Source organism: Tripterygium wilfordii, chromosome 12 (genome assembly GCF_013401445.1).
Source record: "Tripterygium wilfordii isolate XIE 37 chromosome 12, ASM1340144v1, whole genome shotgun sequence".
NCBI lineage: Eukaryota > Viridiplantae > Streptophyta > Magnoliopsida > Celastrales > Celastraceae > Tripterygium > Tripterygium wilfordii.
The window spans coordinates 6,046,449-6,062,568 of NC_052243.1; the positions used below are offsets into that span (position 1 = coordinate 6,046,449).

The following is a 16,120-nucleotide window of genomic DNA, read 5'->3' on the forward strand; positions in this document are numbered from 1 at the left end:
GTCAATGTCTGTGGAAGGGTCTCTGGATTGATAAAGAAATCTGAAACTTTCTCATCTCTTCCTTGCATATACTGTTCACATCGCCATACGCTACTACATTTCCAGACAGTTCCTTATTGTCTGGGTGTGGATAGACCACCATGTCCATCAATAGCTGCAAACTGTACCATTGTGGACCATCTCAAATAATAACATTAATCAAGCATCAATGGCTGATTTCAAAATAGAATGAAAAATCAAGTGACGATCAACGGAAATTCCTAAACTAGACAAAAAAAATGCTTGGTATTATCAAGTTATGTACAGCAAATGTCAAGTAATGGATTGAAAGACAACTCCAGCACTTTCATTCACATAAAGAATATGCATGAAACAAATACAATTCGGGCAAAAATAGTATCACAACATATTCTTTCCAATGAGCTCTTCTAATAAAAACCTAATACTTGACCATTCCTTTGTCACTGCAGTTCTCCATTGGAATGGGGACTCATGCCGCCACGGATCCGCTTCTGCAGATGCTCCAAACTAGCCACACGTTGCAAGGAAGCAGTTCGTCCCATCTTGTTCCCTGCCACTCCTGCTGTTGCAGAATTTGGCTGAACATTTTCAATAGAAGTGATGATACCATCATTGACTGCATTGTCTTCAGAAGTTATAGACTTATCTGGTGCCTGCTGATAAAAGTGATGCTTTGAGTCATCTTGCACAGGTACAGCAGCATCTACAGATGAGTCAGGAGGGCTTCCATCAAATGATGGCACCCCCATTGCGAACATATCAGGCATTGCATGGAACGGGGGGTTCAAGCCAGTCAGTCGTTTTACTGTGTCCTCTGCCATCTTCACCTGGATGTGTCCATATGCAAAAACATAAATATCGGCTTTTCCACTATGTATCATCTCTTTCTGAGTGTGGCATCGCATTTTATTTTCCGTTGTTCAATGTATTTTCTTCAAGGCCATCTTTCGATGCCCTTCTGTTCCTTTTCATGGTTATATGAATTGCTGCTTATCAAAAAAAGTATCAGCTTTCCAGCTTGCTTATTTGCAACAAAATTTCTTCCTTATTCAGTAGAAGAAGTGGCAAGGGGAAGGATACCAAAGAGTGAGATAAGACCAGGGAGATCCCCCTGATCATCAGATTTTAATCCTCAGCAAGCCAAAGCCTGCGAAGGTGATTGCTTGGCAAGGGATAGATAGGTACCTTTCAGTAACAAAAACAAAATGAATGTAAATGAATGGCATACCTTTGCTCTCATTGTTTCCACATCAGCTTTTAGAACTCTGTTATCAACAGCTGCGTCATTATACTTCTGGCTTATGTCAGTGAAACGCTTCAATAGAGAAGAATTCTCGACTCTAAGTTGAGCAACCTATGAAGAACAACTTTTAGACATATCTATGAAGAAGAAGATAGAAAACATAAAAAAGCAATGGCATTAGACAGGACTAGTAGCCACACCTGTGTCTCAACCTCAGTCAAATGGGCCTGCTTTCTTCTTCTTGAGCGTCTAGCTGACTCTCTATTTGAAAGCATTCTGGAAAACACAACATCACCAAATGAGATTCAACAGAAGTATCTGATACAAGAAATCTATCCATCAAGGATAGATAGAAAGGTGCAAATCAAAATACCGAACCCAATTGCATCTATGAAACCAACAACCCATATAGCCAAAACTTATAATAGTGATTATAGTTACCTCCTCACACGTTTCGCATCAGCAGGGTCCATATTCTCTGTCATTGCAGTTTCCCCTTCATTTTCTTCATCTTCTGATAGCTCTCTTGATGATCCACTGGTTGTTGACCTTACGGGAGCCCCAGATTTCTTTTGAGAGACGGGTAGGGCAGGAACCCCTAAAGGTCCATTAGTATCCTTATCTTGTGCCCTTGATAAATCATGCCCTGCTCATACTAGCAATATAAATACAATTATCCCAAAAGAGAACTACAAAGAGCACATGCCTGAAAAATGAACCCGAGTGAACAAAAATAAATACAAAGAAAATAAGTTGCATGTCATCCCATTGCAAAGCCTTTAGTTCTGAGTCATACAATAAATTCTTGAAGACACTTATATGCCGATGATAGCCGAACTACAGTTTTGAATCAACAAAGGCCATAACAAGCACCATATTATGTATACTCATCCATCTCTTCCATAACTGACAAACTAAACAAGGTCTTGTCCCTAAACTCGCCAGCACAATATTTTTGCCTTCAAATACATTCCCAACCATCATGGTTGCCATCAACTTATGTACTTCAGCAACCACTTGGGCAGTCACTGTGGGCTGCTTGTGCAAAACCAAGCACAGATTGCATATGAAAGTTTACGCCATGCTATCCTTTCTTTCAACAAAAATGAATAAGAGGAAAATGAACATTCTGTAATAATTTCTCTTTAAGCATTTAAATTGACCAAAAGTGAACCCTATATGTTCTATGCTTGCAAAGCAATGTATGCTGCAGTTTCATTCCTTGGTTGTGCAATCAGCGAAGTTCATACTATGGTAAATATTAAGTAAAGCCACTATTTCAAAACCTGTCTGATGGTTACACCTTTTCTCAGGTTTGCAAGCTTGGATCACCATTCTTTTCTTAGGCTTGTGAACTGAGATCACTACCAATTTCTATTGCGCTACGAAACCTGTCTGGCAGTTCCGCAATTACACAGAAATTGTTTATCTACGTTTGAAATTGAAGGCCGATCTTGTTCATCAGTATTTTTCCAGTCCAATTTTCACAGCTGATTTGAAAACAAAGAATTATCTTTCAGGAATTTTTTGTCCTTTATTATTATAGTAAAGGTTTAATATTTCTTAAACTTAATGGAAGAAAACATAGTTATACACAGTTGGACACACACAAACAACACTTCTACCTCCATATAAGACAAACATGCTCTTTAAAGAAGTGATGCAAACCTTTAGGAGCGTGGGATCCCAATTGTGAAGTATTTGGAACCCTAGATGCATTGTCAGCTCTAGCAGAAGACTCTTGAGCTTTGACCAAAGATGCCTAATACATTAATGGAAAATATCAAGTCAACCAATATCTACATGGCTGGATATCTTTCCAACCTAAAAAGAAGAGCAAAAAAAATTATGCTGCAACAGGGATACAATGGCTGATTAAGGTTGCAATTAATAAATATTGCGCGCTAATTAATTGCAACCTTAATCAGAAATTCATATTTCTCTCCATTGCATAAACAATCATACAAGCACATACACAACTATTCACAACTCACCCGAGTCAAAGCAACAGCTGCGCAAGCGAGGTTGAGTTTGCTCTTGAGGAAGGCCTGGTACTCCTCTGAATCGGGCGGAACATTGGGAGCAGGACCATTAAACGTCGCCGCGTCGTTGACAACACTGTCATTCCGCGTCTGAATCTGTTGCTCTTGTTGATCTCTGATCGTCACTCGGGCGTCGCTCGGCAGCTGCTTGGCAGCTCCAAGTCCAACTGAGGATGATTTGGGAGAGGAGGAGGCCTCTTGGAGAAATCGTTGGAAGGCCCACTCCGATGAACTTCGATTCATGAGGGAAGATTCTTCTTGTGATTCCGGCTGCGGAGACCAGAACTGATGATCGGAGATTTCTTCGACGGAGAATACCCTATCCATCATCCATCCGTAGTGGTCTCCCTAGTTCCCGGCGTTGGTCTTGTTTGTTGTTCCAATCTAATCTGAAATTTGACCTTTTTATCTGACGTGGATCCAATGTGTAACACATGGAGGAAGGTCATGTTGTTGGATATACATGGATTTAATCACTCATGTAGGGTCCACCATCCAATTGTGGAAGATCCTATGCGCACTTTCCTTTCCTTTTCTCTCCTTTTTTTAACAATGATTTTCTTCCTTTTTTTTATTTTTTTTATTTTTTTAACAAGGATAGGATTTGGGGACGGAATAAATTCAAACCCACAATCTAACGAGTGAATCATCCCTTACATACAATGGGTCTGTTTGGGAGTATTGTCAACTGCTGTGAGGTGTGGTGAGGCGCTGTGAGGTAAAAAAGTGTGGTGCTGTGAGGTGAGTTGAAACGTAAAAAGCTGTTTGACGATTGTGGTGCTGTGCTGTGAGGTGCGTTTGGCGTATCTAAATTACAATTATATTAGATGACTAATAATATTAATATAAAATCACTTAACGTTTACCTTGTACATTAATCTAAAATAAAATAATTGACCTAATTTGATTACCTAGGACAATTCAACATATATTGTAAACGTTATTCAACATATATTGTAAACGTTTGGGAGTGCTGTGAGGTGTGATGAGGTGCTGTGAGGTAAAAAACTGTGGTACTGTTAGATGAGTTGGAACGCAAAAACTGTTTGACGTGTCACAAAAAACTGTGGTGCTGTGAGGTGCAGTGCAACTGAACGCAGTTGAAACACACTGCCAAACATGTTCAATTTAATTGTCATTGAACGGCTCACTTGCTTTCCTGTCCTTTTCTGTGTACATCCATAAAACCTTAATGATAAAAACGACTATTGATACATTAAATAGATATTGGGTTAAAAACATGTGATCATTGAATCATTGATGTCCAAACACACTCCAAAAGGGTACTCTAGAGACCAATTAGACATCTTGCTAATGTCCATTGAATTATACAACAGCTCTTAACAGAATTTATTTTTTTTACAAAATCTGTCTACCAAGTGTTATCTCTGTACGGGGAAACGACTGCTAACATTAACCTTATCTCCAACAACAGGGTATAACCTATCACAAAATCAACCAAGCTACTCTTTATAGAACACACCACACCAACAGCAATTTCATTACCAGTCTGCTGCAAAATCAGTAACATAGTTGCTCAAATCTTCACCAGAGAATCATGTCACCAGGACTTGCATCTGTAATGAGGTCATCAAACCTAATGGCAGCTGAAAGAAAGCACTCCCACTAACATCCCAAATCATTAAAGATATCTACTGGTTAGCAGTGTCCCAAAGCTCATGTCGGCCCGGAACTTGAAATAACTCCACTGCCATCCCTCAGGCATTGAAGGCAAGAATGAAGTGTCCTTTGCACGCTATCTGCAACAATTCTTAACCTTCCTTGAGCAACATCTCCAGCAGAACTCCCATTAACTTCCACTGTTCGAGCAACTCTCTGTTTACATTTCTCCCAGTCATCAACACGCACCCAGCAAGCTCGGCCTCCATGGCTTCCTTCCATACCAAGGAAAGAAACATTAGAGTTTTCACCAAATGAATATCTCAATTGCACAGACACACAGTGAGGCAACCAAGCAGCACCACCAGCGGCATTTAGATGAGGTATGTGAGCAGGATCAAGAACAACAGTCAATGCAAAATCAACGGAGTTATGAGGCCGATCATAGTAGACGTTACTCTTGGCTGTGGTTGAGTTTTCAGAGTTCTCATCCATTTTGAAGCCATTGTGATTTTCCAGACATAATTCAATACGAGGTTTCTGTGCAGGAGCTACTTCTCCACCTTGGGTCTGAGTTAATCCTTTCTTCCATGCAATTAATTTTAAAAACTCCTTTAAAACTGAAATGGGCAAGGTAAGGAGTGTAATGAATGATGCAACACGAGAAGCATCATAGGGCTCTGATGCAACACGACGACTGAAATAGTCACATATCTCTGCTATTTCAGATTGAGATAGTTCCTCTTGTGCACTTGCAGAGTTTTGCTGTTGTTGCTGCTGCTGATGATGGAAACGCTTAACACTAAGGACTTGAAGAAGAAGTTGAACTCTGTGAACACTTACTGCAAACACATATCCCCTGCAAAGAGACAATTAATGCCTTGAAGGTAAAGATGACATGATCAGCAAACAACACATGCGAGATCTACAGTTGCATGATGAAAGATTTTATGCATCCATTGGGCGGACTTCCTTGTGGTGATAAACAAAAAACTGATCACAACAGGTACTGATACTGGAAAGTATAACTCCACTAAACTCAAGTATGAATCTTCTTTGTTTTCTTGTTTTCAAAATTTTTGAGTGCAAGATAAGATCCATACATTACGTTCCAATAACAACCAAAAGGACTGAAAGGAAAAGGGGAAATATGATAATTTGAGACAACAACTTGCTTAAGTATAAGAATATGCAAAATAGTATCGAGTCAGTCAACAGACAGAAAAAGACACCTTTTCGCTTCCTTTATTTCTCCTACATCTACTTCATTGAGTAGCATGGAAACTTTAGAAAATTGCTAGCTATCAAATGCAGGAAGAAACAAACAAAATAATAAGCACATCACACAATGGAAAACTTTAAAAATCAGAATAAGAATCAAGCATACTAAACTTTTCAAGAAACAAAATAAAAGGAAAATATGTAAGCAATACAATATTTCTCTTACCCCACAAAGAATCGCAATGCTGGCTGTTCCTGGTCCAAATTTAAAAGCAATCCTTCATTGTCTTTCAAAATTGACCCTAGGATCTCTTTCAAAAGGTCTGGTAACTGCGCAAATAGCCAGAGCACGCCAAGGTACTTAAGAATACCTCTTAGAACCTTCTTGAGAGCAACAAGGGGAACCCATCCACCTCCATACCCTCCATCGTCACCTAGACCAATAATAGCTGTATTCAATTCTCCTCTCACATGTGCTGGGACACCAGTCCCTGGGGATCTACGTACAGGCAATCCAGTGGAAACACTTGCCAAATTTGATGATACTGAAAGAGCATTCCCAACACGGTTCACACCGGTAGCGTGGCTACCAGCCCTAGATATCGCAACTGAGCCTGGCAGGCCAACTCGATTTCCATTTGCACTAGACAATTGTGAGCCTGAAACTGGATTCTGATTGCTTGAATTTCCCAGCCCAACCACCTGTTGACCACTGGTGAAACCAGGTTCTAATCCATTCAATTCTTGGGCAACATGCTCCATAATGAAAGGTCGAAATTGTGGACAAGGTAATGATCCACCAACTGATGGGCCTCCCTTTGGCGGTGTTGCTGGTTGCAACCAAACCTGATCGCCAGCAAAGCAGCGCATATCAACTGCAAAATGCTTGCGGTAAATGATTCGTATCCAGTAGGGACCACGTAGCACCACGGAAACATCGATGGGCAATAGCGAGCTGGGGACAATGCCAGGACCACCTCGCCCAGCAGCAGCTAACATTGCAGCGCCATGAAGGCTATGATTTCCAAGAGAACTAGCAGCAGTTGATACAGGAGGGTTCCCTATGGGGCCAGAAGAGGATTGACCAATATTTGAAGTGGAATTGCTGGGCAGAAGTCCTTGTGGTGGGACATACCCAGCCTGTTTCGGGATAGAACCAAAAGCTGCTACACCAGGGGCTCCAGGAACTGGACCAGCTCGTGCCGGTCGAGTTGCTGCTGCAAGAGCGTGCAAGGGTCCAGCAGTAAGGCGAATACAGTCCAAAAGGGATGCAACTTCAGCCCCATTTATGAAATCTTCCAAGAACTGCACAGAACAGAAGCATTAATATGACTGCAATTTTTTGAAGCCGTAACACGTCTCTGAACAATAAAAAGAGCATATTAAAAGCAAAGAAAAACTACACTGGACTATCATCCAGAGCATCAAATACTGCAATAAAAGAAGATAAATCATTTAACTTGGACCCTCAAGCAAGTGGCAAAAAAGAGCACATGATAATCAGTAAATTTTATACCAAACTCCATATAATGGAATCACTAATCACAAAAAAAGATGAATAAACCTTAGTATGAGGCCAAAGTTGGTCAGGGGAAACATGCATAGTGCAACCCTCTTTCCCCGATTCCCACTCAACAACAAAACGAGCTAGCACACCCGAACCAAAGCTAAACCACAAACTCATTAGTCCAACTGCCTCGATTCTAAATACCCTCCTCATCTGCTCCGACATTTTATCCATAGCTTCAAAAACACCTTTTCCTCCAACTGGTGCTTTCATATCAGAGTTTACATTGCTATCTTCTGATTTCTCATCAGCTCGTACACCAAGCAACTTCCTCATTCCAAGGGCAAACATTCTAGCATTAGATAGTCTTCGAATATCTGCCACTAACTTCTTTATACTATCTGCTTCAACAGACTGATAACTCAAGACAACGCCATCTGGATCATAACGGATATGTGAATCTATATCAGATGTGTTAGCAATGCGAACACCAGAACCCCATGATGTGTTATTGCTTCCTTTCTGAAGTTCCCATAAATCTCTGAAGTGTTGATCGTTTATTTTGACGTCCCAATACATGCTTCCAGGTCTGCCAAGTCGCAAGCATATATGCGGCCATGTATCAGCTCTGGCAAATGGAAGGCGAAACCATATATTTGAGGACGCACTTCTACGACCCACTTCTTCAACATAAGGAATATCCAGAGCGTCCATCTGGCTAGTTAGTCTGGCATGCTTAATACAAAGAGAACAATGCCTGACCACATGGAGAAGAGTAGAAACATAAATGCTGGGAGGAGCATTCCCTTTATTTGCTTCAGCTATAAGATTCCCATAACTGTATACTTCCTTTTTATAGACAGTTTCTGTTGTGATCAACGCCTGTGGTGATGGCCGCTGTGCAAGAGCTGATTCACAGATTTTTCTTCTCTTAGAAGGTCCTGCATTGGATCCAATGCCCCTGAGTGATGGAATAAAATTCAACACATCTGAAACCATTCGCTTTCGTGGATTACTGTCAGGTTTGGAAACAACATAATGACTTGAGCTGTGAATACATGCAGGATCCGCTGCATGGGCTGCAAATAAGGTTGGTTACTTTAGTTTAATCAAATCAAACTACGAATATCATAAATTTAAAATGGAAAAAAAGGGAAGGGAAAAAACATAGATATTTCAAAATAAAAAAATGAAGAGAGCTTAACTGACCTGCAGAAGTTGTTCCGGAAAAATTCATTCCACCAATTCTTAAAGATCCATCTGAGAGACCACCAGGTGAACTTCTGGCACCATTAGGTCTAGCACTAGGTAACGAAACTCGGGGGCCAGTTAACTGTGGTGAAGATGATAGCCTAGATGACCTACCCACTGACACTGCATCCTTCGATGAATCATTCAAAAATCTCAGCTGTTCTTCATCCATTGCAGTAGTAGAGCTAAGCTCAACTGAATTAGGAGATTTAAGCGATACCAAATCCTGATCTGATTTTGAACCTGACAGTTTCTTCACAGCAGTGCTTCCTGCTGGGCCGGAAGATAGTGAATTGAAAGAATGGGAGTGCACTGGCCCCTTGATATTGCTAGATGAATACAAGGAGCCATGGTAGTGGGAGGCCAAACTCGAAGATTTCGCATTATTCTGGGGCACCTCCCACTTTGGAGGGGGAGTTCCAGGATTTACAGAGTGAAGATTTGTTGGAATAGAGCCCAAATGAGGAGCAGGAGATGCACCGAATGAAGAAGAAATGTTCTGAACATGAAAAGGAGGAGCACATGCCCCTTTCTCAAGTTCAAACACTTCATCGACAACAGATGAAAAACTTGATGGTGGATATCCTGCAATTTGCACAGCACCCTCAAAGTTCAATTCAGAAAGAAGAGCATGATCTGAAGCCGAATTGGAGCCACCAGCAATAGGTAGAAAATAATTTAATTTTTCCAAGTCCAGTAGACTAAGATTCAGCTCATCTTCAAGCATCCGTATCTGGCTAATGTCAATTTTCATTATACGCAACACATTACTTGAGTCATTCAGAGAATGAGTCCTTCCAGATTGGCTGGGTTGAGTTTCTAGCAATCGAAACAGGGGTTTGAAATCTTGGTCAAGCTGCAACAGTAGGAAATAAGAGCCCCCACAGTCCGGAACTCCCATCAACAATATATTTGAACCTTCCAAAAGGTTTTTGGGTACTTTTAACGCACCATAACCATGTTCATATACCTGCAAAATCACTAGTCACTCCATCTCTGCGATGAAAATCAGACAGCAGTGCCTTGAGGCTCTACCACCTTTCCTTTTTTCTCCAAGACCAAGAAAAAAGGAAGAAGAAAAGGGATATTTACCTCAAGACCTAAAAATCTTCCAATAGATGCAAATAAATGCAAAATACTTTTGCTTCTTAAGCTCATAAATACTTCTGCTGCAGCCATACTCCCCTGATTTAAAGCATCTTCACATTCTAACAGTGCCGAAGGTCCCAGAATATTTCGGGATGACTGTAGAAGAAAGCGACCATTCCTACAGGTGAAAGCCAAAAATTAAAATCGCGTACAACTTTCATGATTTTGTATCCTCAAACTTTGCAAATGAAATGTTTGACCAAGCCAGTTTTTAACTATTATTCTTTTCTACTCTAAAGTAGAGAAGCTGCTTGGAATTGAGGAGTTAATGCCCCCGGAGACCTATAGGATATTAATTTAGGTAAACAAAAGTAATAGAATATTTTTAAACCTACAATACAGAGAGCAACGAGAAGTTAATATTTTCAAAAAAAATCTCCACAGCATAAGAATTATTTTTAAAAAACAATTAGGATATTTATGTGTATATATATACCCAAATTTTAGCCACACATATCCCAACAAGGCAAATTTGTGGTATCATTTCCCATACCATGTTTTCTTGAGAACTTTTCTGATGCTAAATATTAATTGCAGCCAGTAAAAATCTTTAGAGTCTTTCTGCATTCTGCCAAACCAAGAATTTAGCAGTGCAAATAATATTTTTAGTTTTTACCCTAATATTTTTAAAAAAAAAATAATAAACAGCCCTTCTCTTTTTCTTTTTTTTCCCCCCTTTTTGGTCGGGTTAGTCAGCTCCCTTGTTCTCTCTCTTTTTGTTTGGTTATGGGTGAAGATAGCCAGCATAAACCTGAGATTCAGCTAAAACCAGAAAAGCTCTAATTTGTCAAAGGACTGGGTAGATTAAAGCAGCGAAAACCTAGGAAGAAAAATAAACTTCAACAAGCCCTCTGAAATTCAAAGACAAAGTGACGCTTCAGCATCTGTAAGTCAAAGCTCTTCAAGCTATGTCAATAAAGTGAAAAGCAATGGAAGATTTCAAAGCGACCAGGTAGAGAGGCCTTTCAAGGATCCTACACACACACTTCAGCTTAGCCTCCCCCGTGCAAAACAAATTGTGAGAAACAAGACCTTCACTTTTGACAATCACTACGAAAATGCATATACAGCAATTATGATCGATCTCGCGGCCTGTTGCAAACTAGTATGGAAATAGAAGAAGAGACGATAAGAAAGCCAGAGTGTGGGTAGGCCTATTGGTGCAACAGGTATATGAGCTACTTCCTGCTATAATTCACTCCAAAACGACTTGATCATTGACTTTTCATTTTGGCAAAGAATAACGTAATATGCTCTAGATGCTGTCTTCAACCTAACCATCTTCTAGACCTTTTGACCAGATTAAACATAAAACCATGGAAGATTCAATCCAACAGATTTTTGTGTGTGGCTCAAGCTTATTGAAGATGTTTTCATTCGGGACTCTATTACTGAAAATAAGAGTGCACATGGTGAAATGTAAGTTTTAAGGAAACTCCAAAATGCTGAGGGACTCTAAAAATACGGCCTTGACTGGATTCTAGAATTGTTTTCCTTGTGGAATCAAGGTGTCATCTAGCTTGAACGATATCTAGCTTATACCACGATTCTATCCCGTGTCATGCACATAGAGCCTAGCAACTAGCATTTATGATCCATGAATAACAGCAAGATATGGAGGTAAGAGGAGAGAGTGATGGAAGGACTGCGAGAAGAATAATTTGCCCGTGAAAAGAGGGGATACCTTATATTTATGCCAAGGGTGAAAAACGAAGAGCCATAGGCACGCACACGTAGTACTTCCTGTCCGTCATATTCCCTGGTAGTGGATTTGTTATCTTTCTGCAGATAGAAATTCAGTGAGCAAAATCAAGTATAATTGAGTTATGGTTGATATGCACCAATATTTGTTGAAGCACAAATATATAAGAGAGAGAAGAAATGAACTTATTCCAATTATAACATATCTTGCAACTAAGTAGGCATTCCTATTGCTAGACATACAAAGGATTTGCTGAAACATAATGGACAGCTCTATCAACCTATACATTGCATATTTCACAACTCATATAATCCAAGACATCACTATGAAGCAGCACAAAAGTTCTGCATCAACTCCAAGAAATCAACAAAAAAAAAGAGTACACTATTAGGTTCAAGTAGTCTGTGTAGCATTCACTAACAAGCAAAAAATCCCACCAGAAAACAAAAGGACAAAAATTGCATGCCAATTATGTCCAGATTCCTCAGGAAACTCACACCTTTCCAATTCTGTTATTTCCCTTCACAAAAAAGGAAACTCAACACATTTTCAGACAAGCATATTTGTAGGAAACATAAAATGATGGTCCCAAGGTCTGGCACGGAATTGATCGAACAACATACCATCATGCAGAAACCATAATACTGAAATTTAACTCATAACATATAGTTACACCCATGATAAGAAAACAAAGGGGCCATAGTTCTGAAATCCAACAACAAAAATTTATCCAATATTAAAATAAGCCCTTCATCATAAAAAAATAAAAAAAAGGGTTAAGTTTGCTGAAGATAGACCAGAATAAGTGACCTCAAAAATCAAATTTAAAAGTGATTTAAGGGATCACCTTAAACTCTTCCCTGGAAGAAAAGAAAACAGATACTTATTTGAAGCAAATCCACTAAGATGGCTAGGGCATATACAACTTAGATATATTACTGTGGTAGTGCATAGAGGAGAGAAGATTCAAGTAGGAAAAAATAGAAAGAGAAGAGGGCGACCAAAAAGACAAGGATAGAAGTGATGAGAAAGGAAAATGCTTCAATAGGTGACAAAACAGAAATTTGAAGTCCAATCAATGCAATCTACACCTTCATCAATCTTTGAGCTCCACGGTATTGGTACTAGGGCAGTGATATAAAGTTTCAGTATTATTTCGAATCAAGACTTATCAATGATATGCAACACTCAAAAATATTAAAAAGAAAAGTGGGAAGTTAATCAGTTAACTTTGAGCATCTTGCCCCATTTTACTATAATCATATCAAGGATAGCCAAGAGTAATCCAAAAGAGCAATAAAATTGCACAATAAGGACCAACCATTTTATAGTCAACATCAGGTTCTTCCAAGTGGGACTGAAGAACAACATCACCTGCAGCACGACAGATCTGAACATTTTTCCCCAGATCCTTCTGAATTTCAAGTAGTCGAGTATACCTATTACAACATATAGCTCTAAGCAGCAAGTTCTCAACATCAATGCAACTCTGATCTATAGAAAATTCTGCCTCTTTTCCAGTTAATGGGTCTATAACAAATGTGCTATGAAGACATTTTATCTGCAAATCTAGTCCAGGTTCAATCTTTATAAATGGACATGTTGATGGTTCAGATGTGCTAGAGGTTTTATCCAGATCTAGCCAGTAAATAATTTTTAACCCTGGAGTTCGTAAACCAGCTGAATCACCTTCTCCTTCTTGGTTTGGTTGAAGAGAATTTGAACTACCTCCATGACCCACATTACCATCAGATATAAGCTCAAACCGAATAGCATCCTTCCATCTTCCTTGCCGAAGGGCTTGCACTTGCCTTATGACAGTGTCCATAACAAGGGCAACACAAAGCTCATGGAGTACAGAGTACAATATCCCAAATGGATTATCTGAAGCAGCCATTCTGCGCTCTAAATCATCTCCAAGAGCATGCCGTCGTGTTTCTTCCAGCTTTACAAGTCCATTTCTCTCACCGACAAGGAGCTCCAAATGCAGTATCCTCCACATTGATAGGTGGCCTCGATAGCCTAGAGTAACTAACACCTTAAATTCCCTATCCACACGAAGTAGCGCAGTTCCATCAAAAACTTTAACCTCAGAAATTTCTTTGGACAATGAAACTTCAAGTAATTTAGATCGAACAAGCATGTCCAGCTTCTTTAAAGCTGGTTTTTGCTGATCCTCTGTCAATGTGGTCTGCATGCCCACATCTTCTATACATTTTGGCAATCGCTCATAAGACCCTGTTAATAGGACTTCAATAGCAGATGGAACATCATACACAGGAGCACGAGCTTGCTGAAGTCCCTCATGCATGAAAAACAATGAATCTGCAGCTTGGACAAGACACGTATCGTGACTGGATAGAGTTGATGCAAGTTGCTGACAGTACTGTATGAGCGGAACCTGCAGATCATAGACAAGCACAGGAATATATTGTCAAGACTAATTGCACTGTTATCCAGCTCCAGAGCCTAAGGCATGCACTAACCATCACTACATTAGAAAAGGTTACAAAATCTAGAGCAATATTTTGGAAATCCAAATAGCATTACTAAGCCAATATTTTCTGAAGGTCTTTCTTTTCATTTTCTGACCCTGCTTCTGTTTTATCAATGAAAAATCACAATACTCATCTCAACTTTCAAACTGTGATGCCTAAGAAGCAATGGAGAAACCTCTCCCTCTGCGAGGCTAAAAATAGCATCCATCTAAATCTCCCTGAGCCCTCCTCCAGCGGCCAGACCCTCAGACAGTGCAGTCCTTCCCAATTTTTGAAAACATAATTATAGCCATAGCTAGCTACGCAACAAGGCCCCAATCAAATCTAGCAACCCATTTGCATTATTACAACCCTATTATGCAGGTTTATGCACAAATTCTCAACCTCAAAGAACATTCTTTCTTTGCAAAAGTCCCCAAGAATTGAACATAATTTAAAATTCCAGTCTTTCGCTTTCCTCCATTGTATCAGAATTGAAAATGAATAGAATTGAACAAATGTAGAGATAAATCAGCAAACTACTTAACTACTCTCTCCCAAATCCAACTGTTTCACTTTCCTCTGCCATTCCAGACGATAAATAAGAAATTTGAAACCCAAAAAAAAATCAAATGTAACATGAATCAATCAGACAAGCTAAATTTACGATCTTTTCCCCGACAAACAACCAAATCAACTGTTGACGTCCGTAACAGTAAACGGTAGCACTGACCTGTTGGCACCATTTGGCAAGAACATTGAGCCTGAGCATGCGCTGCTGGGTCTTAACAAGGTATTTAAGAAGATTAATCTTTTTCTCCGAATCAGACTGCTCCGTGGACTTGGATTTCTCAACCAGCTCCTTCAGTGACAAGAACGATTCCTCTGCCGCATGACTAACCAGTGTCGAGAACCCCACCGTCTGTTGCCCTAACTCGGCCATTGTTCGCTAAGCAAAAAAAATCAAGATTATGAATTTCTTTTCTCCGTCGAGAAGACGCGAATCCGCTCTCTCCACCGTCTGTCTTTTGCCGTAACTCAATCAGACTGCGTAGTTAAACCCAAAACGAACAGACGAATACTACAAAAACCGATCGGCGAAGGTTTCTAGAGAAAGGCAGGCAGTGTTGGAGGCGGAGATCCGTAGATTGAAAATAATGGAAATTAGGGTTTGAAGGTGATAGAGGAACAGTTGAGAGCACACAAACCCCTCTCTCATGAGAGTTCTGTAATACTCCCTGATTTGGGCGAAATCGGATACTAATAATATAAAGAAGACAGAGAAGGGAATATGAACTCCCAAATAATCGAACCTCTTTTTTGGCTTTTGGGTCCCACCAATAGACATCTTTACTACATGAGATTTTAGATTTTAATTTTTTTAAAAGATTAACTAGCAATAATTATAGGGCCAGTTTGGTAAAGTATTTACAAAGTAGTAGATATGTCAGTAGAAATTGTGGTAGCAGAAATGTTGGACAATTTTAGTAGCAGATATGCTGCTTGAATGTTTTGTGGTGTTTGGTTTAAATTTTGTTGATAACATTTTTTCTGTGTAGCATATTGTGATAAATTACGTGTAAGGGTATTATGCATTTTATTTGTAATGGAGAAAAATAATTGTATTAAAACATAAAAATTAATTTATATGTTTAATATAATCAAATAAAATTTAAATAACAGTAAATTTAAAGTTATTTATATTTAATATAATGAAATGAAAATTATACATAAATTAATTTATAATAAATTAATTTTAATTGTTAAAATTTTACTAACAGTTAAATTTTTTATTAATTAATTTATAAATTGAGAATTATTTTAAGAAAACTATTCATTAATAAGTGGATAACACAGCATGTGAGGGTAAAAATGGAACAAAAAAAA

General features: G+C 39.2%; 2 protein-coding genes across 3 annotated transcripts; both read right to left on the reverse strand.

The window, feature by feature from the left end:
* Window positions 1–241: 241 nt before the first annotated feature.
* Window positions 242–3,698, reverse strand: LOC120010207 (light-inducible protein CPRF2-like). Its single transcript, XM_038860929.1, has 6 exons — window positions 3,259–3,698; window positions 2,933–3,026; window positions 1,706–1,910; window positions 1,465–1,540; window positions 1,250–1,375; window positions 242–848 (listed from the first exon to the last, which is right to left on the reverse strand). Exons 1-6 carry the CDS (start codon window positions 3,634–3,636, stop codon window positions 462–464), a joined length of 1,266 nt encoding a protein of 421 aa, XP_038716857.1. The 5' UTR covers window positions 3,637–3,698; the 3' UTR covers window positions 242–461.
* Window positions 3,699–4,527: 829 nt separating this feature from the next.
* LOC120011276 (mediator of RNA polymerase II transcription subunit 14) lies at window positions 4,528–15,487 on the reverse strand. Of its 2 annotated transcripts, XM_038862354.1 has the most exons (9): window positions 14,967–15,487; window positions 13,078–14,157; window positions 11,739–11,836; window positions 9,998–10,172; window positions 8,864–9,875; window positions 8,247–8,733; window positions 7,712–8,198; window positions 6,374–7,452; window positions 4,528–5,785 (listed from the first exon to the last, which is right to left on the reverse strand). In XM_038862354.1, exons 1-9 carry the CDS (start codon window positions 15,174–15,176, stop codon window positions 4,984–4,986), a joined length of 5,430 nt encoding a protein of 1,809 aa, XP_038718282.1. In that variant the 5' UTR covers window positions 15,177–15,487; the 3' UTR covers window positions 4,528–4,983. The 2 variants fall into 2 exon arrangements, with proteins under 2 accessions (XP_038718282.1, XP_038718281.1); XM_038862353.1 differs by having other exon boundaries at window positions 7,712–8,733.
* Between the last annotated feature and the right edge of the window lie 633 nt (window positions 15,488–16,120).

Excerpts from the sequence above, each read along its gene's own strand:
- LOC120010207 (XM_038860929.1), bottom strand. The coding sequence starts at position 3,636 with ATGATGGATAGGGTATTCTCCGTCGAAGAAATCTCCGATCATCAGTTC. Across the intron at positions 3,027-3,258 it reads CAGCTGTTGCTTTGACTCGG|GCATCTTTGGTCAAAGCTCA; the intron begins GTGAGTTGTGAA and ends TTAATGTATTAG. Across the intron at positions 1,911-2,932 it reads GGGATCCCACGCTCCTAAAG|GGCATGATTTATCAAGGGCA; the intron begins GTTTGCATCACT and ends TAGTATGAGCAG.
- LOC120011276 (XM_038862353.1), bottom strand. The coding sequence starts at position 15,176 with ATGGCCGAGTTAGGGCAACAGACGGTGGGGTTCTCGACACTGGTTAGT. Across the intron at positions 10,173-11,738 it reads ACCCTTGGCATAAATATAAG|GAATGGTCGCTTTCTTCTAC; the intron begins GTATCCCCTCTT and ends TTTCACCTGTAG. Across the intron at positions 9,876-9,997 it reads GAAGATTTTTAGGTCTTGAG|GTATATGAACATGGTTATGG; the intron begins GTAAATATCCCT and ends GTGATTTTGCAG.